The following is a 26,686-nucleotide window of genomic DNA, read 5'->3' as shown; positions in this document are numbered from 1 at the left end:
TTGGTGTAACTGTGCATGAGTGTGTGTGTGTGTGTGTGTGTGTGTGTGTGTGTGTGTGTGTGTGTGTGTGTGTGCGTGTCAGGGAGACTGAAAGAGAGAAAGAGAGGGAGAGAGAAAGAGAGCGAAAGAAAGAAAGAGAGAGAGAGAGAGAGAGAGCGAGCGCCAAATGCAGCAGCTATGTTATTCAACCAGGTTTTACTGCCTCTCTCAGAGGGCATAGCTACAGCATGAGAGAATTGTTTACTGTCCTCCACACATTCCTCCAGGAGCAAGAGTCACAGAAGCCTCACACACACACACGCAGACACACGCACACACACGCGTGCACACACGCAGACACACACACACACACACACACAATCACACAAGGACAAAGTAACATATCTTGTAAGGCTTCAAACATTGTCAAGCACAAGAAGTGTTTACCTTACATTTTGGAGTCTGTTCCAGAATGCTATCAAGCCTCTGGCATTTTGTCTTGAATCTCATTGCAATCCCCACGCCACTTCATCAAACAAAGACGCATAACACCGTTGACATAAACTTTTCACCTCCAATAATCCCACTGGCTGGAGTGACAGAAAACGCAACTGATATTCAAGAACAACTAGTTTATTTTCAGACAAGCGCATCACAGTGAGGGAGTTGGGAGATGTAACAACACTTTTGTCTTTTGTCCATACTGTATGTTTCCTGGTGACAGAGAGGAGGCAGTTGGCACCATGTGTGGCTGAAGCTCTCCTCAACCCTCACCTCACCCAGCACTCCTTGGCACAGAGCTGCGCTGTAACGCCCCTGCTCACTGCTGATTACAGTGCTGCTGTAAATAGTTATTTTCCTTGGACTATTCTTCCTTGGACTATTCTTTGTCACCTGCTTATTGTGTTAACTTTGTGCACCTTGGTTGTGCCACTGTATCGTACAGGACTAATAATAATAATAAACCCCTTTAGCAGGAATGTGCTATTGTGGATGAGCTATAATTTATTAAGAATGCTGGACTGAGCCTATTGCAGCCTTACCAACATGCATCCAGACAAATGTGCTTCATTTTTAACAGCTTAGCTGTTTTAAAGATGACATCGAATGGATGAACCGAGTATTTTATTTTGTTCTCATAGAAGGTATGCAACTTTGGCCTGTCAACAACATGCTCAGGTGCTATTTTACAAGCCCATTTACAGACCTATAATTAGGCTGGGGAATAAAATGGCCCGTTTTAGCAGATATCTAGCATAACCTCATGCTTATCTGGCATCCAAATGAATAATTAAGTGTGCCTCACTCTGATTGGCTGTCTTCAACTTCTACTTGACTCTCCAACTCAAAGTGGTAATGTTACATATACTGTAGAAGGGTCGGTGAGAGGGGGGCAGTTGGCTTCACGGTCTGTACTTATGTCACCCTGCTGGTCTGTATTTGCTTCGGGTCACATCCTGTCTTTGATAAGATTCATCCGCTTTTTAGTGGCTATTTCAAAGTCTGAGATTTGCATATGAGATTCCGGTTGATGTTAGCTTCGTGGCCATGCAGTAAACTCTACTTATTCAACAAAGGCAAGGTTTTCCGTTCTATGTCATCTTTACAACTGGGAAAAACACAGTATCAGATTGGTATTGGCAGACACTTATGGCCACTCCTAAAATGACCAATGAAGGGATGTAGATCTTTTCTTCACCAATTGCCCCATAAAGCATTCAAAGAGGAAGTTATGCTGCATTCCAAGTGTCTCATAAGTGGTAATGGGCAATTGCGTCATATCCAAGGAAAAACAGAGCTGGATGCCATCCAGTTGTAACAAGTTGTGAGAACAAGATGCTACCACTTGTCTTGCCATTTGTTTTCAGTTGTTACCACACATACTAGTTGGTAATATGTTATGCATTACACAGTATTTCACACAAATGGCATGGCAAGAGAGACATTGGGCGCCAGTGTTTCTACGACTGATTTAATGAGATACAAACAGGACACTGCTGAGAAACAGAGCATATCTCAGCCCTCTCGGGCATTGGAACTCGGGGTACTGGGGGTTAAAACAAGCTGAAAAACAGGAGGCATCCCAATTGAAACATCTTACTCATAACTGGGAAATATGACTGGGAATATGATATGACTTACAAGTTGAACACAGTAGAACAGCCTCATCTGAACATCCACTTTGAAGCATGCAGCTCTGAAGCTATCGTATCGAGATCATAAAATCCTATGAAATATGATCACTACTACTGTCTCTTAACCATAGATAAATGTCATTCACTAATCAAGTATCTCACATATTTATTTATTTTATATATTTAAGACTTTTTGTTTTATGCATTGCATTTTGTCATGTTGCAGAAAAAGTGACTGCTTTTACTTTAACATAATAGCCTGTCAACATATCATGCTTATTTTTACTTCAATTCAAACACATGTGCCTTATTTGTACATCAATTCAAACACATGTGCCATATTTTTACATCAATTCAAACACATGTGCCTTATTTTCTCTCTCATTCACGGCAAGTATTTAAAAGAATCCCTACAGAGAAACACATATGTCTCTTTACTTCAATACATGTAAAGGAACTGTCCCTATAGGGGTTTTTTTGCAGACAGAAAGTAAAACTAAAAGTTAAAATCTTACATAAAGATATGTCACAAATCAAACTTTGATCTATCCCATTCTAGATGGCAATTCTGCAAGTCCTTTATACCAAGCCTCAACATTTCTCATTTTGCTATTTTCCTTTTCAAATTGTGGAAAAATGTGAAACTTCAAGACTTAAAGCCTTGCAACAACTACTTTGGAATATTATATTTGGAGAGCAGAAAAAGTTAGCTTTCTACAACTGCTGCATCTGGAATCTCTCATGTTATCCACATCCCCACCCTGCCACTATGCAGCATCGGGTCCTTAGACTTTCTGCGTAATAATGTTTGAATGAACTTTCCTGAAACTGTAATTTGCGCATTATGCCTCAATTCGCCAAAAAAAACCATCACATGGCCCTGTAAACTTCACCGGAGAGGGTCTTAAAGTTTGTGGTATTGGTGTAAGCATTGTATCAGGCATCGAAAGTGGTCCCCAGTCATTAATAGGCTACAACAACAACACATTGCATTTAATACAGCATTATATTGACTAAATAACAAAGAGGCTTAAGGCTGTTTTCTGTCTGTAAGACATTAATTTAATTAATATTTAATAATAAATGTAAGAATAACAAATACCTCTGTCATAGGCTTCCTTTAAACCAAGCTACACTTGCCCTGCCACACCTCCCTTGTCCAATGCAGCCTAAACACTTCCACTGTAGAAAAATACCATTTGCATTTGCAGAGTGCAACATGTGCTCTGGAGACAGAGATGTTGAAATGACTTGGAAGCAAAGAGCGTGTGAGCCATTGTGGTGAGCCATGTAGTAGAGGAGTAGAAGGGCATATCAGCACACTCACATACTGCAGGCAGAAGCCCTGGCCATTTGGAAGAGGAAGAGAAGGGCATATTAGTGCACTCACATAGGCGGAAGCCCTGGCTTTTTGGCGGCAGGTTCTGGTTCTCACTGTAGACAGTGGTCTTCTCTCCCCGCTCACAGCTGTTGGAGCAGCGGCCTCCAGAGCAGGTCCAGCGGCACACCATGGGCGTGAAAACGATCTTGATGCGGTCGACACCAGCAGTGAGGTTCGCCCCTGGGACAGAACAGAGTAGGAGCGGGGCCTGAGTCAGCAGCAGTAGTAAGATGGGTAACGTTACTCCAGACACCAGCTGCATTGTCCCGACACACACACACCCACACAAACACACACACAAATGACTGGACTCCTCGCATGGTTTGGACACAATAGAATGAGAGGAGGTGTGTAAGTTTGTGTTTACAAGTGTGTGTGTGTGTGTGTGTGTGTGTGTGTGTGTGTGTGTGTGTGTGTGTGTGTGTGTGTGTGTGTGTGTGTGTGTGTGTGTGTGTGTGTATGTGTGTGTGTGTGTGTATGAGAGTATTTTTCCGTGTGCCCGAGAGTGCCAATGCCTGGATAGTGTAGCGAGCTGCAGCTGGAGAGATGATGCGTCATTGCATAAGCTTTCTGAAGGAGGAGAGAACACAGAGAGAGAGAAGGAGGAAGAGAGAGAGAGGAAGAGAGAGAGAGAGAAAGAGAGAGGGAGGACAGGGGAGATGGAGAGAAGAAGAGAGGGAGAGAGAGAGAGAGAGAGAGAGAGAAAGAGAGAGGGAGGACAGGGGAGATGGAGAGAGGAAGAGAGGGAGAGGGAGAGAGAGAGAGAGAAGGAGAGAAGAAGAGGGAGAGAGAGAAAGAGGGGGAGAGAGGAGGAGGGGGAGAAAGACAGAGAGAGAGAGAAAGAGGGGGAGGAGAGAGAAAGAAAGGGATAGAAGAGGAGAGGGAGAGAGAATGTCCACCACCTGGCTGGACTCCAAGAAGACTTCTTCCTTTGGAGTGAAGCATTTGATGTGTGCATCTACAAAATCTGAGGGGCCCTTGTTTAATACTAAACATGCTAGTAATGACACATATGAGCCCCATGAGTCTGTGGGATAGCACAGACAAGGTGAATTGTGTGTGTGTGTGTGTGTGTGTGTGTGTGTGTGTGTGTGTGTGTGTGTGTGTGTGTGTGTGTGTGTGTGTGTATGTGTATTCTCTGATACAAAGACAGACAATATGTTTTGAGAGAAAAAGACGTTTTTGTCAGTAGTAAATAACAGTATATTTACCTGACGGTGAGACAGCACTGTTGATGGAACCCTGCCCACTTGTGTCTTGTAGTCTTGGGCTGTTGCTCAAAAGACCTGGACCAAGCTCATTGCCATGCCTGTTCTCAGTGGGCAACGCATTGGAGTTGAGGTGAGCAGTGGATTCTGGGTAACGCTTCACTGTCCTGGAGGTGCCCGTCTGTCTTGAGGAGGAACTTGCAGAACCTTCTCTTGTCTGTGTGGTCCTGGACACATAGAACAAACAGCACTGAGAACCATGTGAGAACTACAAAGCCTAGTCCACTAACTAAATCGAACTAATCTAAAAAACAATGTCCTAGGCAGATAAACCGATCTAATAGGCAGGCCTTCTCCTAAACACATTTGGACTTGATCAAGAGGCCACTAGAGGATCTGGACGATCTTGATCTACTTTGTGAGAACTGAATGTTCTAGGAATTTTACGAGAATTCCAGAATTAGTTGGTCATCTTATTCCAAGCCTAAATCTTGTTTCTACTTATACTACTAATACTACTGATTCTACTACTACTACAACGATTACAACAACGCCTGTTAACTACTGTACCTCTACATCTCCTCCATAAAGCATGGAGGAGTTTCCTGAAAAGTTTGTGCATGAGGAAAATAGGTTCCATCATCAAACGCATATTGTATATATATATATATATTGCACATGGCATATCTTCATCAAACTAATTCAGTGACATTCCTTTAGAACTGGCCTTGAAAAGGATCAGTGTTTCCACTAAACAATGTGGAGAGTACCAGAGAGGAGAGAGAGAGAGATAATTAGAGAGAACATAATAAAGTGCCCCATCTTAGGTCATAGAAATATCAAATTGATTTTATGGATGACATGCCATCATTTTGACATAATTTGCCCTATCCGAATAAAGAGCATCCTTGCTAAGCCCTTTAGCCATGATTCACTGACATCTGGAGTCAGTCAGCGCACACCACATCTTGCTAATCAACTGTGGATTCAAAACGTTCAAAATGTATGCTGTAACACAATACCAATTTTTCTGGCTGATTGAATCACTTCACAAAGAATACCTCAGATCTGCTAAAAGTTTAGTTAACACCAGTCTGGTCCCTAAGGTTAGATGGGGGAGTAAAGCCTTTTAGAAGAAAGTTAAGAAAGACAACACATAATATTAATTCTTCAAAATGCTCTAGGCAACTCTTATACTCTGTTTCAGGACTCCTATTGCACTTCATGTCTAACGTCATCATGGCTCATGTCTCTTTATATAGTTCCACGCTATCAGACAGAATTTTCTCTGTGCTTTTTGCAAGTAGGACATTTGACACAGCAATGTGCATGCAGAGTAATACAAAATCTAAACTCAGTATCAGACCACTGATCGATTCAACATCACAGCCGAAACAGAAGCTGAGGGTCAGTGACCAGCGAGAGCAGAATGGAGGTCCACCCGGTGTGAGAATATCTTTCCCTGGCAGTTGTAACATGTTCAACTGAACCGCAAGGCACCATTTGATCGGAACTGACAGTTTTATAAAACAACAGAGTACTAAGGCAGGTGTGTCTGTTTGCAACATCACTTGTTTTTGAGTTATCTAGAAACAAAGCAACACGCATATTTAGAGACAGAGGACATCAAAGATAACACAATTATACAATATTAAATTTTTTAAGAAGGGTTGTGTGGAACAGCATTACTGGAACAATCTTTCCAACAATCTGAAGACTTATTGTAGTGTCTCACTCTCACACTCAATATTTCATTTAATTGAGACATCAAACAAGCATAAAATATACACATATAATTGGACACGTCAAATTGAATTGTTTTGACAAAGCATGCTTCAAAGCCTGACTACACCCATAACAATATCAACAAGACCCTATGCCTCCTCAAAACAGTCAAAAGAAAACTGGCATAGTGGCAAGAGCTAAGTTCTGAGTTAAGTTCTCAGCTATTTATGAACCCAAACTGCTCACAGAAGGATTACTGAACATGGAAGTGCTTGAGCCTTCTGTTCAGTATGGGAATTGTGGATTGTTTGGTGTGGTAATTGTGGGTTGTTTGCAAAGTTTGACATCATGCCTGCACATTCTGCATGTTTGCACAATGCCAAATTTCCACAATTTTCCCAAATTCCGCTGCTGTTGTTTACCCTTATTGAGACAGATTGGGGAAAGGGTTGTTGCTATTTGCCTCTAACTGTCATATTACTGATGGGAGAACACACAACACAATCATGAGATGCATCTGCCCTGTAAAGTTGCAGGACAGATAAACACGTAAAAACATGGCTCATAGCATTAGATCACATAATGATCTCAAAGTCTCTCCAATCAACTTGCCAACAGATGTGCTGGTTTGTATCAAGGGAAAATGATCCAATTTAAATATGGCAAAGCGTCCACCACATATACCCTTGTTAACAACAAAACAAAATCACCCAAAATGTTGATTCAATTAAGGCTATATGTGTGATCACTGAAACTAAAGGTCCCAATTCATAAGTTTCAAGCTTGCCTATCTGTTCCTAAACAGAGCTCTCTTGTCTTTGCTGTTGTTGTATCTAACCATTCATCATTCACTTTTTCAAAGCTTAAACACAATTACTCAATGATTCATTGAGATTCAATGAGTCATTCAGTGAGAGAGAAAAAGTAGATCTACAGTAGGTGTCATCTACATAGATATGGTAAGCCGCCTTGTAACGTTGGCCAAGTGGAAGCATGCGTAAGTTAAAGAAAAGGGGCCCAAGAATGGATCCCTGTGGAACTCCATATGACATGGTGGTTTTATCTGATACATAAGTGGCAACAGAACCAAAATGATTCCTTCAATGTCTTCAAAGTCTTCTAAATAAGACTTGAACCATCTAATGACATTTGCTGTGATTCTGACATTGATTTTCTAATCTATCAAGCTATCTAGCAGACTGGGACAGCTATTTTACTTGAGTCTGTTTTCAGGCGAATGTCATTTTATACCTTAACTATCTTTAGTACTACAGTATGATGTTGATGAAAGCCTAACTGGAGGTTGTCATAGCAGCTATTGACACCGTAGCAGTTGTACTGTATGTTTAGGAATATGATATGTTGTGCAAGCTAATGTGTGTAATAATGTTCTGTGATGTTTGCAATAGACTGTGTTACCAGGGCCAATGTTTGGGTGCCCTTCCAGAGTGTGTGGGTGTGTTTTTGGAGAGTCTGTAAGGGACATGTGCCTGTTACTGGTGAGATGTTGGAGTTATAAAATATTCTTGAAGAACAGGTTACAACTCAATTCAGCTAAACATTCACCAGTAAATGATTCTTTGCATGAATCTTAATAGTGCTGCTAAATGCTACAATCTACTGATTTGATTGAAAATAACCTTCTCAAAAACTTCCCAAGTAATAGGAGCTTTAAAATAGGGTACTGTACAAGGGTAAAGAGGAACTTTCTCTTTTTAAGCAGAGATTTGATAACTGCAGTCTTTAGAAATCCTGGGGAAATGCCCAAGGGAAGTAAAACATTCACGTGTTGCAACAGCTGAAAATACTTTTATAACTTTTAGTATCAATACAGTGATTAGATGGGTTAAGATGCTTTATTTTCACTAGAGTCTGGCCATCAGTTGCTGTAAATTCAGGGATATTATGTTTGTTTGGTGATACAGACTGGATGACTGAGTGGAGTGAATGCTTACACTAGTTTTTGTAGGAGAAGAAGCAAATTCGTTGCATTTTCTTTAACTGATACAAAGTCATTCGGAGATTTTGCAGGTTTATATAAGTTAAACCAGAAAAGCACTCAGAGAGCGCAGACCTCCGCCTGTATTGTTCTTCCTGGGTTGTCATACATTTGAACCTAAACTATTCAGATTGCCACCACGTGGCCATGCCATCACACCACTAAGCGAAACACATAAGCGGCTCCGGAATCCCGACGGAATTACGGATCACTCCAAAAATGTAATCATTTTTTCCTTGGGTCATGCCTGACATTCGCTGAAAATTTCATCGAAATCCATCCATCACTTTTTAAAGTTATCTTGCTAACAAACAGACAGACAAACAAACAAACAAACGCCGGTCCCTGTTGAAAACATATACTATGGCGGAGGTAAATTACATGACTCTTTGAAGATTATTGCCATTTTTGTGCAAAATACAAATACTCCACAACTGCGGGGGGAGCTCTGTAGCAAAAAAACCCTGAAACTCCATTGGATTGTTTTAACACTTTTTAAGACCCTTTTAAGACCATTATGAATTGAATGAAATGTAAGTAAATATAAATACCAGGGTCCCATAATCACAAGCAAAGTAAATAAATCCTTATTGCTAGAAATTCTATACTGGCTGTAATCAGTCATCAGTTCCATGTCGATGCTGTTTGTTATTTTACTACAGGTACATCTTGATATACTGTATCTGTTGATAGAAAGAACTAAAACTGTGCTGCCAAAAAGTTAATATTAACATAATTAAGACCTGCCTAAACATGTTTCAGACTTTGTGCATAATATTTCAATGTGTTCAAAACATTTCTACGCCTAAATTCTATTCATTTTCAAGACCCTGCCGAAATCCTGTAACCTATCCACAGTCTAACTGTGCACACAAGTGCCATTTGGCAAAGGCAATTTTTTATGTCGTTTAAAAAAAGACAGAGGATACACATCTAATATCCCAGGGTAGTTGGCTGCAGACAACTATAAAAACAGCCATTTAGTTTCCCGTTGGCTCTTTAAACAAGGCTGTCTGTTATCAGACAGACATCTTTGGCAATGCTGCTCCAATCTGGGCTTCACAACACAGCAGTTTGAGAGGGCTATGATAACAGACACGACATAAAAGAAGGTTATGTTCATCCCATATACTTAGCTGTCGGAATTTAAGGCATTCGAAACATAATACGCTCAGACATTTCAACATGCTAACACAGAAACATATATAGTATTGCTCAGAATTCTCAGCTGAAACTCTATCTCAAGCCATTCAAAACTCATCTAAAATGCATATGTTGAGGTAGCCCAAGGCCTAGGCACTAGTGAAAGGCAATGGTGGGGCAGGCCTAGTACATAGTGACTACATTCCAGTTTTCTCTCATTTCTCGTTACAAATGAAACTATTCAGACATTTTTCCTCATTCTGAGGGTTAAACAAAGGACTACAGCATTTTCAAAGGTAGACAATATTCTGTCCACAGTGAGGTCATTTCCTTTCATTTAGATCAGTGGTACAAGTCAAACAATGGATGTTGAAGAGAGTCTGAAGGAATCCACCGAGAGCTACTCCTTCAAAGCAGCCCTAGAAACGTGTCCAGTACATGGGAGGATGTTTGAGAAGCACAGACCATTGTCTTTGAGAAATGATTTATGGCTTATTCTCACCGAAACTTCTCCGTGTCCTTGGTGCCTGACCACAAGCGGGGTGAGTCGCTGTCATCCCCCCCGCTTTAGTACTACCACAAGATGGGAGAGGAGGGCCTGATGAAAATATTGCTAAAAGACATAAAAAAACGATTTCCCTTCGACCTTGTGTGTCTGTCTGAGACTGATTTAAGATGTGATGGCTCATCTATTTTGACAACAGGATGATTTCACAAAGCTTCAGGGCAGCATTATGCTCAGCGAGGCAGTAAATATATAAATAAGAATAAAACAAGTTTGGAGCTCTCCGTCACATCAAAGCCTGACCATAAATTGCAGGCCCCTGAGTAAGTATAATCTCTCGCGGTCACTCGTATAAGCAGAGCACTACAGAGTCACTGGTTTGTGGTGTGAGAGTTTTCAGACTTTTCCTTTCATTGCCAAACACTGAGTTGCTGCGAAAGGCTTTGTGTGTCAACCAAACATTACATCTGTATCTGAAAATGTCATTAAAGCCTATCAAAACTCTACAGGAAGAGGCGCTCTTTTTTTGTTGCCAAAATGCCTTTATGGACATCTGCCTCTCTTTTAGCTTGATAAATGTACAGCAACAATGTCTTTGCTATTCATTTATATCCTGTAAATGACACAGTACATGTGTTGGATTAGTAGTCGGAGGAGCAGAGGTTGGGTTGGAGACCTACTGCAGGGAGGAAACGTCTCAGGGTCTCAGAATGTTTAAGAGTACGCTACAGGGAGATCCTCCTGCAGCTTCCACCACAAATCCATCTGCCTGAAGTACAGTACCATTCACAAGCTGCACAATTCAACTACAGGAGGCTACAGTGTTAGGACATTTTATTCTCCTGTGTTCCAGGAGCTCTGGACTAGTTTTGTACCACTCATCCTCCATCAACATGGCATTCACATGAATGAGCAGCACCTATCATTTCACTGCTATCTTTACCATTATGTGGTCTCTATTATTAACATTCAGTCTTATTGTCGGCACTGGTAAAGACATTCATTTTATTTTAGCACACAGACTCCATGTGATAACAGTGAGGACTAAAGCACATTTCATGGATATTATCAGATTGGTGAACTTGGCCCTGCTCTGTCCAGGGAATGACAGGAAAGAACACACACCATGGGATGCAAATGGGAAAGGTAATGCAATGATGCAGGAGTATTCCAAGGAACGCATTTAGGACGCATTCGTTTCACACAAGACCGTTTGGTCCGGATCTGAGGTCGTTTGGACCGATTGTTCGGTTTTTTTTACTAATGTGAATGCAGTCCCCCGAACCTGGCTACCGACCCGGGTCTGGACCTGGGTCCGTTTGAAAACGGCGGTCTGGGGTACGGTTTGTTAGAACTCCGGTGCAGTTTGATCTAGTTTGATCTATCTGTTTCAAAATAAATTGCCGCTTTTGCAACTATGCTAAGCAATATTGGTAAAAAAGCACCTTGTGTTCATGGCACAAACGGACCCGGGTCCACAAACAAAAATGTTATGTGAACGTAGACGAGTATTCACACTGGGGTACGGTCCGGTTAAACAGACCCAGCGTGAAGGCAACTTTAGAACACTTCTCAAAGGCTGCCTAAAGGGACAGGACGAAGTCTGGGTCTAGGAGCTCAAGTTCCCCCACCCTTTGGAGGTGTTGTGGACATGATTTCTGATTAAACATAAACCTAAAACTAATTTTAAAAAAGCTATGCATTTCAAAACTAGTGCCCCTCTGAAGCTATTTGTGATATTTAAGTAGCCTACCGTTAATCATCAGTCATCATCAATCATTGCGACATACCCGTTGTATAGTACATAGCTTGGGGAATGAATGTTTGTTTGTTCTGTGAGTATACAAATAAGAGGAATAAAATAGTGCAATACTGGTCATTTCACATACGCACGCCAGATGTATTAACGAGCTGCCTTTACGGTTAGTCAGCAGTGTCACTTACTGACATTTGGAGATGAGTAATTAAAATTAAGCAATATTCATTCAGAGTCTTAGATGGCAATGAAATGCAGGATTATTCACTGTTTTGCCTTCCTACGCAGATCAACACATTACTCACTGTCTTCATTCAAGTACACCCAGGAGATGATAACGCACATATGGGCCGCATCTCTGGACTAATATCCCTCAGACCAAAGTCTTCCTCACGAAAAAACTAAACAACTGAAACTGTTGTTGCCCCTTGGGGCACATTATGTCATGTTTGCCAGCCCATCAATTTCCCCCTCAGCACTTGGAAGTGAGGAGTGATGCTGGGGGAGTGTGAGAGGGCCGGGGACCAGTGACAGGGGATTGGGAAGGGAGCAATCTTGTGGTTCTGTGGTCAGGCAGGGGCCCAAAAGCAGCTTCGGGACATTCGGAGCTGAAAAGGGTTTACAAAACATCTTTGGAATATTACAGAGGCCTTTTCACAAAATTAATTTGCCAAATTAGAGCAGCGAGAGTCAAGGGGGAAACAGCATGGAGAGATGCCAAGTCCTACAAAGCCTGTCCAGGGTTTAGTGTTGTCAGATGGCTGTAAGTGTGAAACTCTGGAGCCAGACAGGTGCTGCACACATTCCCAAATAGCCTGACTTATGCAGGCCAGCTAAGGCCAACACTTAGACTTCATTAACACCAGCAATATTTCATAAACGGAGACTCGAGACTTGTAGGCACTCATCGTCTATGAGGGATAGTGTTGATTAACAGCAATAAAGAATACACTTCATGACAGCTTCAGGATAGTCCCTCCATCAACCCCACACCACAACAGTTCGAGTGCTCATTAGTCCTATTGCCTGGCTACAAGGTCACGTCTGTTTCACAAACACAGGCATCACTGCATCACTGAGCAAGACATACATACATTATGCATAAACTGTGTCTGAAACATCCTTAACCATTTTGTTGCCTCGTGAAGGCAGAATAATTTTGCTGCATACAGGGGGCTAATAGACATTAAACATTTAACATTATTGGAAAATATATATTTTTTTTTAAATATTTCTTTTGGCTTTTTTGCATAGGACAGTGAAGGGTGAGACAGGAAGCAAGTGGGAGAGAGAGATGGGGTGGGATTGGGAAATGACCGCAGGCCGGACTCGAACCTGGGTCCCCGTGGGCACTCGGACCCGCATGTGGTAGGCTATGAGCGCCCCCATTGGAAAATAATTTTAAATTAAATTGAAATATCAAATCAAAATTAAATAACTAAATTAATTAACTCCTGTATTGCCCCTTGGGGATCAATAAACTATCTATCTATCTATCTATCTATCTATCTATCTATCTAAATGAGCATCCAACAGCACCCCAAATTCAAATGTAAAATTGTCTCTGAAAAGCATTCCGAGACACTCTAAAACATGCAGGGGGTACAGCAGACACTGTTTTTTCCATTTTCAAAGTACCTGTAGGCATGTTATTGGACTGAGGGCTTTCTAAAGGAATGGGCATGGTGTGTAGGGGGCACTGGTTGTGTTTAAGGTCTCTTTAAATTATTCATCTCGTACTTTGTTGTCTGTCCTCAATTAGCCGAGCCCTGGGGGAAGTACCAGTACTGGAACTTGTAATAGCACCTCCTGGTCTGATGGGTAGCAGATTGTCTGGTCAGACAGTGGTATCACCTCAGATATACTGTAAGTGTCTCTGGTATCACCTTCCCAGGTGAAAACACAATATGTGAAAAGTCTTGTGGATCAACTGAGAAACTGAAAACTAAACATTCTTAATTTGGTATGGAAGCTGTATGAAGGACATATGCTATCACAGAGTTAAGACATGTGCTAACTTTGTGCAATCATGCAATTCAGTGGCAGCTGGTGTTGAGGATCATTTTTGAAGAGGACAGGCCGGGGTTTTTCTGTTTTTGGCTGGGGGGGGGCTGCCCCTTGATGAAGCCAGAGAGGACATCAGGTTAGCTGATGAATGGGGTGCCAAGGCAACCGTCAGAGATATCTGGTGAGTAGTTACTAAATCCACAGGGTCATCGTCTTAGTAGACCAGATTTCAGACAGGGCTATGCGATGGTTAAAGAAGCTTAGGTAAAGTGGTGAGTGCCTTCTGTAAAGACAGACGAAACTTCGGCTCAGGACTAATGGTGGTTAGGTGTTGAATGGAAGGGGGGCAAGTAGAGTCCCAGAGAATTATGTTCTAAATAGATATCCTATTTGGCCAAAGGGCAAAGTTAGCATAGTTGTAAATTCCAAGTGTAGTTTTAAGATGATGATTTGTGAACTCTCAATGAATGTTTACTTTTGTCTTGACAAGTCTTGACAAGCACAAGTATCAAAATCGCATGACCTCACCACTGGTGTACCTCAGGGATCAGGCCTTGGGCTTCTTGAATTTCTAATTTACACCACTTATTGATCTCTAGTAAAACAATCTTCCAAAAATCTAAGATAAAATCCAATGTATTCAAGTCTGGTCAGTCTAAAAACAAGTGTTATTATTGTATTTTTCTACGGCTGTTGGCTAGGTAATTCATTTGTTTTTCTTTTTCTTTAACACACTGTGCAAATGTAGCAAACCGCCAATTGAGTGCAAATGTAGCAATACATTTGCACATTGTGCACACTCCAGGAAAAATCTGCTCCCTTCCCTCCCTGCTCCCCACAACAAATCCCTAAGCAAACCTTACAGGTGCCCAAAGCCAGAGGGACAACTCCCACCTCAGAGAATAAATCCTACCGTATATTCTTCTACCTGTGGAATTAGCACAGTTGATATCACGAATTAGCTGACCTACCTGGCAGAGGAGTTGAGCTAATTAGGATCAGCTGGTTCACTAAATGGTCGGAACAAATATTTGGCAGGACTTTTACTCTGTGAACCCAGGATGTCCACCTCTGCAGCCATTGCAAAAACCTTTGCCTGTACCATTGCCAGTTCAGTTTTAGGTGCACATAAAATACTATCCAAGACAAAAACATATACTGTATGACAAAACACGTATGCTGGAGGGAATTCAAGGGCTTTGTGGATGCAAGCTATTGCAGAGAGAAGGTTGTTTTAGCAGATTGTGAAAGCAAGACTCCTTAATAGGAACATTAGTTCAAGCCAGAGACACATTAAAATCACTGTCAGGTGTTTATGCCAACATAAGGATGAAGATCAAAAGCAATTAGAGGCAGAATGGAATCATAAACCGAGGCTCTAGATTCAAAGCAATTATAGCATTCAAACGTCCCACTTGGATCCATTATCGAACACTAAATGTGATAAAAAAAATAAAAAAAAACCATATATACAAACGGGAAACGGTTTAATTTTCCTTTTCTTGCACTTGTCTCAAAAATGCTTATTAACTCACAATATGTTTTGCCATTTTGTTGCAAACCAGTTGACAAAATAAAAACGTTTATCTGAAATTCTGAATGCTTCATGCTCATGAAGTCTCCCTGTCATAATATGGTATATTGGTTATTATTCATCAACTACAGGGCACTTACAGAGAGGAGAGAGGCAGCCTGGTGGTGGCTGGTCTCTGCATCTGGGCCCTGAAGCTGGATTCAGCAGGTTGTTTTTCCACCGACTCTCTGCGAACCAGCTGCTGCTGCTGCTGTTGCTGCTGGCCGCTCGGCTGGACTGGCGTGAAGGCCCTTCTGCCTCCAGCACGAACATACACCTGTTCAGGTGCCACCTCCTCACAGCGCGCGCCCTGGAAGCCGGAGCGGCACACGCAGGTGTGGGGGCGGCTGCAGGAACCCCTGTTCTGGCACGGCGGCTGGCAGTCAGCTGTACAGGAAGTCAGAAATATAAAGAGGAGGAGAGAGAGAAGTCATAAAGATCAGAAACACTTTTTGTGAGTGTGTGTGTGTGTGTGTGTAAAGACTTGGATTGGCAACATTTTATATTCGGCACATTTCTGCCAGCTCAGGAATATTTTTAGCTGGAGCAACGAATGAAAACAGAATGACGAAAAAACATACTGTACTGTATAGAGCTGGGAGCTTGACAAGTTTCCTACCAGGCAAAAATTTCTTTGTGATTAATTTAAACCCCATGTGCTACAAGGAAACAGAGAGCCTCTAAACAATTTAGAAGAATTAACTAACAACTAATTTGGTACGAACTGGGGCACAACTTTAGCTTAACTCTAGGTATACTCTGCTGTAAGTAGTTTGCTTGCAGCAGTAGGATAAAAAAAATTGGAAGAAGTAATGTAAGAAGTGGAGTTTAAAAACAAGAGGCTTGTTTTAAAGCTAGCGTTTTATTTCACTGACATTGATGAATTGAGATTGCATGGTCCAATTCTGCCCGTGGGCCTAATGTGGCCTTGGTCCCTGCTCCCACCCTGACTCCCCTTCACCCATGCTAGATGTTAGATGTTTATGGCGGAATGTTGAGGTCACTTTGGAGCTCTGCTCATGACTAATTCAGGAATTTCCCCCATTACCATCCTTGGGCTACAAACAGCAAAGATAAGCGATTATTTGTACTACATATCTTTGTAATTAGTAAAGAAATAGGAAAAAAGACCATACAATAATACTCTGACTGTGCTAAGGTTTTGTACGTGGTACATGGTAACCAGTGCTAAATTAGCTGTTATGACGATGAAAAAAGTGTACACAATACCAACTGAACTGCTTGTGCATTCAAGCTCTCTCTCACACACACACACACACAACTGAAATGCCTTGCCTCAAACTAGTGTCACGTAATCCATGGGAAACACTATGAGCTGACTATGTGCTCCGGGTCACCACTGATGACATTTATGACATTGTCCTCAAACACTAAAGCAGGTCATTACTCGCCCGTGTGTTATATCAACACAAGCACTCTGTCCACAGGCACAGGAATCCTATTGACACAGATGTGGCAGACATCTACAGAGAATAGAGAAAGAACACACTTCTCCAAATAGCACTCCTGCACTACTTTGCAAGTGAGCTGTTTTGGGAGCAAAGCTAGCTACAGTAGCTATGTTCCATGCTACCAGCTCATCCTCACATACTGTATACACACACAGTCCAAACAAGAGATAGCATGCGGCAAGTTAGAATGTATGGTATGTGACTGTATAGAGTGCAGTGTTATGATAATTCAACTGAGGCTACTTCAGTAAGGCTCATAGTCACCACCTAGGTTATCATATACTGCTCCATAGTCATCACCTAGGTTACCATGCTCCTCCATAGTTATCATCTAGGTTATATTAAAAGTCATGCTCATAACAATTCAGCTAAAAACAAACATGAATGAGGAAAGTAGTTTTCAGAAATAACTGGATGAAATATGGTGGTATGTGAATAATTCTGGTAGGGAAGTTCAGAATTGAAAGAGAATAATCAAAGAATATTCTTTTTGTAGCCAAAGTATATCATAAATATTATCAGAGAAAGAAACAGATGATGAGAGGCCAAAGACACGGCATGTTTCCCTCAAACGACACCAATCTGCAATAATACCCATGGCTTGTCAAGGTATACGGAGAACTGATGACTTTCCTGAACTTGACCGACCTACATATGTGGGCTTTGGAGCCCGTCCAGCAATCCAGGAGCTCTTTTTCTGCGCTAACAATAAGCGGCTCTGTGCTCTGATAGCATGCCCTTTTGAGAGCGTGGGGGGGGGGGGGGTAACAGCGCGGAGAGAGAGGGTGAACAGCAGTGTCACTGCCTCTTGACTGGCATTCGGCTCTCTGTTCAGCCTGACACTATTGCATTAATTGCTGTCGTGCAGATTCGTGTTTGCACATCATCATTAAAACTAATTGCTGAACATTCCGTCCATTTTGACAAATATGTGCTTTAATTGTTGCATCAGGGAATGATAAAATAATATGTTCAGGAAAAGAGCAAATGGGGGAAAACATTCTTCGCATAGCCCTTTCCATACTAATTATGATGGCAGAGGAGGCAAACAAAGTCAGTGGTCTCGAGAGCGTCTTTTTTTGCCGACCTAGACATAGTTTCAGCTGAACTGTAAAATGGAGCACTAGAGGGGACTTGGGAGGTGGCTTTGGACACCAGTCACCCATTAGGTACGCCTGCATGTAGTGACATTTATTACCCAATCTACCCACACACTGACAACACAATGATTGCTTGCATTCAAGTTTGCCAAATGTTTGAGTTCCACTATACACAGCAGTATCAGATTATCAGATTGACGGTGCTGAATGGTTTGTGATTTTAAGCATTTTATGGCCTTCGTGTCCCCTAATCTCTCCACCGTGTCATGTGAGGACGAGGTCTGTGGTGGTGGAGGCCATGGGCAATTCAAACGTAACAGCCATGAACAGATCTGCGGCAACATGAGGCCAAAATCACTCATGCTGAAACATGTAGAGATGTCCTGAAATGATCCTGTCCATCATCTGTAAACCGACCACCATTTATAAACTTTATAAACGCCATAAAGAGATCTAACAAAAATGTTTCAGAAAAGATTTCACGGCATTCAAATGGCCATACTGAAGCTATTTTGAAGGAGATAAAAGAATGCGTGACCATATAAAATCGCATGTAACACAGATTGTTTACAGAAATTGGTCATTGAAAACAACGTGTTGCATTAATGCTTTCCTTTCTCCGCTCCAACCTTCCTAACATTTCAATGCAATATGAGAATGAGCTTATGAAACAGCTTTAGATCAGCGGGACAGCTCCAACTGGGTACACTTCCAAGGCGTCAATCAGCACTTCATGAAAGAAACCTAGGGGCCCCTATTGTAAATCTGAATGATGCCAGGGGCGTACACACATGCAACATCTAAAGGCAGCGGACGAGTATGGAGAGACTATTTTTTCAATTACGTTGCCGGAGTAAATCAAAGCTTAAGAAGAAAACTACTACATGTGTTTCTTACTTAATCTATCTTCTGAAGCGCTGAAGATCAAGAGGCACGAGTTTTGATTAGCTATCGTGCTTGAATGGCATCTTGGCTGTGATAGATTCCATTCGCGTAGGACATCCTGACGAGTGAAAAGGGCGGGTCTGCCGTCTGAGCGATCGGTGTTATGCCAGACACAATGATATCTTAGCAGCTGCCATACATCTGCGGCCAAAACAACTTGCTGGAGGACTCATAAAGAGTGAATGTGACAGCACTGTGCACAGATTAGACACTGCTGTCAGTGCGCTACAATATGGACCCCGTTAAACTGCTCAAGCTATTATTCATACTTGATTATTCACCAAGGTGGCGTTAAATAAATGAACGTTTAACTGAATTGCCATGAAATTGATTATGAAGCAGGATGTTGCGCATGGACAACAAGCCTTTTTTTGACCTTGTGATGAACTCTGTTGGTTCATCCTTAATCAATCAGATTTATAGATTTGTAATTGTTGATCTCAAAGGTACAGGCATTTCCAAATTTCAAACATGACCAAAACAAAACAGATGCCTCTAAACCTCTCATCAGTCCATTGCTGTCTCTCGTGAAATGAAGGCTGTCTTGAGATTAAGTAAACAAACTTTGTCTAACGTTTGTTTGTCTGTTCTTTTTCATTGAAGAGCATTCTTTCTCTTAACCATGGCCTTCCTTGAACAAAGCTGCTTGTCATGTCTCGGATTTTCTTGAATGTCTTGAATTTCCCCTTGGGGATCAATAAAGTATCTATCTATCTATCTATCTTTAGTATATAATATCATATGTAATGGCATCTATATTGTCATAAAGCTAAAGGCCTACAGTATGTAGGGATTAATTCAATCATGCTATAACAGCTATCATACAAGACTAATGACTCTACTGCCTATGAGTCAGTGTCAGGGTGGTGGGAACTTTTTGAGAGCAATAGTGAGGAGCTGAACAGCACGAAGGGCCAGGGTTTTAGAGAAAATATCCAGCCATTACCAAATATCAACAACTCCGTATAATCCCTGGAGCAAATACTTGCTTGGGCAAGTATGGAGATTATTAGAATCATACTGTCATCTGGAAAATGTTTGCACAGTACAAAGCAAATAGGATATGTTGCAAGTAGGGGTTGAGATTCTTCCAAAAGAAGAAAGTTTTTCTTGGTACATGATTTCATGTTAGCATGACACAATTTTAAAATAGTTTTTTTTTCCATAGCATGGACTAAAATTAAATCGAAAGTTATGCAACTGCTTTAACTGTGAAATCAATTGTATCTTTCCTGTATCCTTAAACTTCTAAGATGCAACTCAGTCACTCACTAAGGTGTTAGTGTCTATGATGTCTAAGCCTCTACTGCTTTATGCTTTTAAAAACTGTGTGTGTGTGTGTGTGTGTGTGTGTGTGTGTGTGTGTCCGTGCGCGCATGTGCGTGAGCATGTGTGTAAACAAGTTCTCTTTTGAAGAATATAAACCTTGACCCTGATAGCTTTCTCACTGGATGGACTCACTCTCTCTGCTCTAGAATTATACTGGTCTCACTCTCTTCACTCTAGAATTATACTGGTCTCACTCTCTTCACTTCAGGGTTAATACTGGTCTCACTCTCTTCACTTTAGGGTTAATACTGGTCTCCCTCTCTTCACTTTAGGGTTAATACTGGTCTCCCTCTCTTCACTTCAGAGTTAACACTGGTCTCACTCTCCCTGCTCTAGAATTATACTGGTCTCCCTCTCTTCACTTTAGGGTTAATACTGGTCTCCCTCTCTTCACTTTAGGGTTAATACTGGTCTCACTCTCTTCACTTCAGGGTTAATACTGGTCTCACTCTCCCTGCTCTAGGGTTATTCTGGCTGCACAAGCCACCACTGACAGCCCAGGATTTGTTTATACTAATCGCACAGTTCAAGATTTGTGCCTTTTCTTTTCCCCCACTGTGGGGGAATATTTTCTTAAGCACCAGTGTGTTTGTACCTCAGCCTTTAACAGTCCCTGTGAGGATGTGTGAGTGTGTGTGTGTGTGTGTGTGCGTGTGTGTGTGTGTGTGTGTGTGTGTGTGTGTGTGTGTGTGTGTGTGTGTGTGTGTGTGTGTGTGTGTGTGTGTGTGTGTGTATGGGGATTTGTTCCTCTGGCGCCTTTTGTTTCTTCCTGATGTGCACTGCTTCTGGGGTACTGAAGCGATGACGGAGTTACACAGTGGTGCAACTGGCTGAACTACCAACCTACTCAGTGCTGTTTCTCAAAACCGTGGGACTTACATAAACAACTGTCACCAGCAGTCACAACAACATTGCTAATACTGTAAATCAGCATGTATAGGTCCAAAAACAGTCCAAAAAAACCTGCAAAACACCAGTTATGATGCTGACTGACCCTTGCCTTGTGTTGCCTTTACGCTTCTACTTCATCACTGAGACCAAGCACTTAACTTTGTGACCATGTTTTTAATTGATGGTTTGAATGCTTTCAAGAAAAACAAACCATGAACCATGGTTGTAGCAACAGGGCCTGCAGTGCAGTGGAGCTAAGAAAACACATTTGTTAGTGTCAGCCAGAAAAGGGCCAGATGTGGACTCGCATTCTATTTACCCCCAGTTTTATCCGCATTTTATTTACCCCCAGTTCCGCATTTTATTTACCCCCAGTTATATCCACATCATATTTATCACCAGATTTATCCGCATTCTATTTACCCCCAGTTTCCCCCAATGAAATTTGCCCCCAATTTCATTGTCACATTCCACAAACGCAGCCAGTGAAAAAAGTAACACAGACAACGTTGGGCAAATATTTGATCTCGGCGACGTTAACCTTCTCCTAAGCAGGCACTTTAGCAAGAGATCAACTATTCAAACCTTCCCCAATACTGCCAACCCTTCCGCTTTTAAATAGGCTACATTAAATTAAGGTATCCAATATTGCAGTGGTCATATAAAACATCTATTCTCCAGCTACACCCGTAATTAGAAATGTGTTTTCCAGTAAAGGCATGTGAAGGGTTTCTTTTCCGGGAACCTGAGCGTACTGTTGATGACAACAAAATGTGGTAACCATGTTGATAGTTACACTGACAATAACATTTCAGGAGTTTTTGCAAACTTCTGTTTGTGTTCCACAGAAATCATTCTGCTCACTTAGCACACTTATCTACCCAATCAGCGGCGCTATGCTATGTTTTCGCACACATAAGTGTGAATGTGCATAGATGCAGGTCTGGGCTCTCCTTGCTTGTTGGTAGTGAGTCTGTTAATTGACCTCAGATGACAAATCCAATTCACAAGGAAGTCACAAACCAGTTCACACATGGTGCCATTACTGTTGACGATCACAACTGCGGTGGAACTAGTGAAAACCAACTGCAGTTGGTACTCAGGCAGACTAACTGTTTGTCAGGACACACTGTATATTGTTTTACTTTGGTCATCTCAATATCTAATTTCATAGTCTAGTGAATTTCTTTGCTTTTGAATGAAAGCACAGACAACAACATGTCATTTACTCTTGGCTTGAGATATGAATACATTAGCAATACCTCATGTCCACAGATCTGAGATATGTGTAGAAGCCTATTTAACCTATAGATAAATGAGTGCATTTGAGTGCACTCTGTTTGTGTGCATGCTGTAGGTACTGAGCATACTTACGTTTAATGCAGCGGTTGGTTCCCCTAGCAACAGCCCATCCTGAGCAGCACTGCTGGCCACACACATGTGGTCTTGGGTCATAAAAGAGAGGAACAAACAGTAAGTACTTACATATAGAACCACAAGCTTATTCTCTCTCTCACACACACACACACACACACACACACACACACACACACACACACACACACACACACACAGACACACACACACACACACACACACACACACACACACACACATACACTAACACACACAGTCACACACAGAAGTTCCACAGGGGCAGAAACATTCTGGTTGGGAAGAAACTCAAGGCTTTCTTTTTTAAAAAACAAAACCTGGAGCGGAATGAATCTGCTAACATGCGAGTGGGAACAACAGGTGTGCCTGTCTGTTCTGCCTGGTAGTGATACCAAGTACTGTAGTTGTTCATAAACATACCTGTGTCAAATTATTGCATAGAATTCTTATCTACAACAACCCCAACAAACTGATGTGCATGAGGAGGTCTTACTTTCATATATTGCACACACAGACTCAAATCCTGAAAGGTGTCTCATAAAAGAACAAATCTAGAAATACACCTCCTTAGTTTCTCATAGACATCAATCCCAGAGGAAAGTACTGGTGCTTACAACAGTCTTGTCTTTGTCAGTTCAGAAATCAGTTTAGAGATGACTGAACTCTGACCTGTTTCTGCGACACACCCTTTGGGGGGAATAAAGAGGGGAAGAATAGACAATGAATATTTTACTGTCAGATCTTAAGTTAAATTTGAATTGGATAGTGTTAAAGGAGAGGTCTTACAGTAACAGGGTCCCAAATCATGCTGTTTCATTTGAAGTGTTCATACATCTTCAAATTAATTCCTGTGTATCTCTCAGGACAATCTAGTGTTTAGGGATGTGGCACACGCTTTCATAATTAACTGCATTTAACTTAGCCTTGGAACAAGATTAATCCGAGAGTTCATTTAATTTGCTCTGGCAGAACTGTCTGGCCCCTTTCCCATTCAAACAGATTTCCATCCGTCCAAATATCGTCAAAGTGATTGCTCTGATACAGGACGGGTCTTATGGAATGGTCTTATGACATCCAGAGCAGCGTAGTTATGGCATCTTTATAAACAACTTTGGCTTGATACAGTTAGGTGCTTATTATCAGTATTTGGATGCTGACACAATTTCTGTCACTTTGCTTTCCACCACAATAATGAATCCTAAAGGAAACAACCAAAATGTGCTTGATGTGTAGACTTTCAACTTTTATTCAAGGGTCTGAAGAAAAATTTGGAGGCAAATTTTGTATACATTGTCACCACATTTCTGAGGCTCAAAAGTAATCGGACAAGCAGTTTCAAGGCCACCTATGGCTTGTCTCCTAGCTATTCCATAACAAACTAAGCCGATAACAGGTCTGGACTTCATTCCAACCATTTGTATCTACATTTGGTATCTGTTTTTGGATGTCTACAGTAGGTGTAACGTAGTGGCTAAAGAGCTGGGCTAGCATGCAGTTGCCTGGCAACTTGTGGGTTCAATACCCAGCCTGGAATGCCTGGAAGACAACTAAAGTAGATGATCACACTGGTTAATGGTGAACACCAACAGGCCTGGAAGAACAAGGAAAAGAACTAAGGTAGACAAACGCAGAAATATTTCCTTTGTGAAAAAAGAAAAACATTCACTGAATCACAACATCTAACCAAGTCAAAGACATATCATAATCAATTACCTATTCTTTTTTTGCATATCGGCTATACAAAGACCTAGCTGAACACAAGCACGTCATCAGAGTAGGGAACTCAGACTACTCTGTGGCTTCACATTTTAGTGAGTGCCACAATAAAAATGACACTCTTTTGTATACAGGGCATTGAACACATTAAACCTTCAGTAAGAGGTGCCAATATAGAGCAGAAAAGCTGAACCAAAAGGAGATAGTGTGGATCCATTGTTTGGTCCCCAGGTCTTAATTCAGATGCTGATTTTACTTGTTTTCTTGGTTTTATTTGTACCATATCATACAGCAATATGCATTCACCAATAAATCAACTCAACAATCAAGAGACGGCTGGATGACTACAAATAGAAGGTTTACAACAAGATGCAAACCACTAGCATGACTCAAGAACAGGGAGGCTGGATTAAACTTGGCTAGAAAACATATTTAAAAGCCTTCCCAGTTCTGGAACACAATTCTTTAGACAGATTAAACCAAGATTAATGAACACCAGAATAATATAAGGAGAAAATTATGGAGAAAGAAAGGAACAACTCATGATCCAAAGTTTACCACATCATCTGTCAAACATGGTGGTTATGGCATGGGCATCTCTGGCTGTCCATGGAGCAGGACACGGTGTTTATTGATGCTGTAACTGCTGACACAAGTAGCAGTAGGAATTCTGAGGTGTACAAGGCTTCATTCTGCTCAGATGCAGCCAAATGCTGCAAAACTGAAAGGATGGCGCTTCACAGTACAGATGGATAATGACCCAAAACACACTGCAAAAGCAACCCAAGAGCTTCTCAATTAAGGCAGAGAAATGAAATATTCTTGCCAATGACCATGTTGGTCACCTGACCTCAACCCAACTGAGCATGCTTTTCACTTACAAGCGAAGGGCAAAGGACCCGCAAACAAGCAGCAGCTGAAGGAAGCTGAACTAACGGCCTGGCGTGGTGATGTCGGTGGGTTCCAGACACCATGCAGTAACTGATTGCAAAGTGCTGATTTTCCAACAACTATTACATATAATCACTATGATTATAGCTATGTTTGTTTGTCCAGTTTGTCCGTTTGAGCTTCAAAAATAGAGTATCAATATACAGTAAGGTTGGTGGCAAATATTGCATCATTGTCAACTGTAATGTTTATGAAGATAAATACAAGGTAGCCTACTGGTACTATGTCTCAATTGAAAATTGATTTAGTATTAGCCAGGCTACATTGAACTAGCCTTTGAAACAAGAAGGGCCCTATCTTACACCTGATGCACTCCAGTGCCAAGCTCAGTGCATGCGTCTTTGCTAGTTTGAAATCAGCACAAGCCAGCATCCGCGTCACATAAATAGATATGTGTGCCTATGGTGTGTTGGTCTAAAACAGAGGAATTTCCAGGCACATTGTCATTACCACATACCATCTATAGCCTATGCAAATATGAAAATCAGAGTCAAACCACAGGAACTATTAGTCTTTAAAGATGGATATTTGATAGCAATGAGATCTAATTAGAGTGCATGAAAATGCACTACTGTTATTGTAAGCATATTGTTGTATCAACAAGTTCCTTGTGAAACAGTTTGATACAGACAGAAGACGAGGCACTTTACTGTAAAATTATATTACAAAAATATCTGGACTCCTCTCAACAACAGGTTTGAACAGTGAAATAGTGTGCCTCCTCTACAAAGCAGGTGATTGACTTGTCTAAACATTCAGTAAATCTAAGCACATTCCCCCCGCTGTTTTGATCTCTCCTCTTCACCTAACATCACGTAGAAATGTGTTCCTGGAAAACCTGACAAAAATCTGATTTAAGCCATAATCTCACTTTCTAATTGTTGACATGTAGAAACTAATGAGCAAAACAAGATCCCTCGGCTAAGATTTGGCAATGGAAAAACCTATGACACCCACAGACAAACATACAAGCAACAAGCTACTCATTGACCACATAACATAACCCGCACTCATCATGGTAACAGAGAAATACTATGGTGCGAAAATCATAGCCTTATCTTCCATTTCACGTTACTGTCAATGAACTCGCTAGGTTACGCAAGGTAACCACATATTTGGAGTAGCCTAACCATCACTTCCTCCATCCAAAAACTGCTTCGAGTAAATGCTTCTGTGGACCGCTGAGCTGTACTGAGCCAAACACGTTCAGTCAAAAGTGATTGCGCCTCCATTCATTTGGTTTCCCGCCGATGATGGAAAAAGATATCAGTTTCAGACCAGACCTAGGCTACACGAAACAGAAGACTATGGTTAAGGTGGCCATAATACAACTTTTAGAAACTGTGTGAACATTATGACATGTCTTGCTCAAGGACAGCTTGGTTGGATGGACAGGGTGAAACATAGCATAATAGTCTGTTTTAGAATAAAATAAACCGCATACTAATCCTTCCAACGTGTTTTGAGAGTCAACAT

At 41.4% G+C, this 26,686-nt stretch overlaps 1 protein-coding gene across 1 annotated transcript in view; it reads right to left on the bottom strand.

Annotated features, from left to right (window-relative positions):
• Positions 1-26,686, bottom strand: part of LOC134068037 (latent-transforming growth factor beta-binding protein 2-like) — a 79,735-nt gene that overhangs the window by 52,510 nt on the left and 539 nt on the right. The window contains exons 2-5 of the mRNA XM_062523540.1: positions 22,523-22,593; positions 15,513-15,798; positions 4,707-4,930; positions 3,505-3,675 (exon numbers count right to left, since the gene is read on the bottom strand). Of these exons, the coding sequence (XP_062379524.1) occupies positions 3,505-3,675; positions 4,707-4,930; positions 15,513-15,798; positions 22,523-22,593 (752 nt within the window). The remainder of the gene's footprint in view (positions 1-3,504; positions 3,676-4,706; positions 4,931-15,512; positions 15,799-22,522; positions 22,594-26,686) is intronic.

This window comes from Sardina pilchardus, chromosome 20 (genome assembly GCF_963854185.1).
Source record: "Sardina pilchardus chromosome 20, fSarPil1.1, whole genome shotgun sequence".
Lineage (NCBI taxonomy): Eukaryota > Metazoa > Chordata > Actinopteri > Clupeiformes > Clupeidae > Sardina > Sardina pilchardus.
The sequence above is the reverse complement of the archived record's forward strand: the minus strand, read 5'-3'. Positions and strand labels throughout refer to the sequence as shown.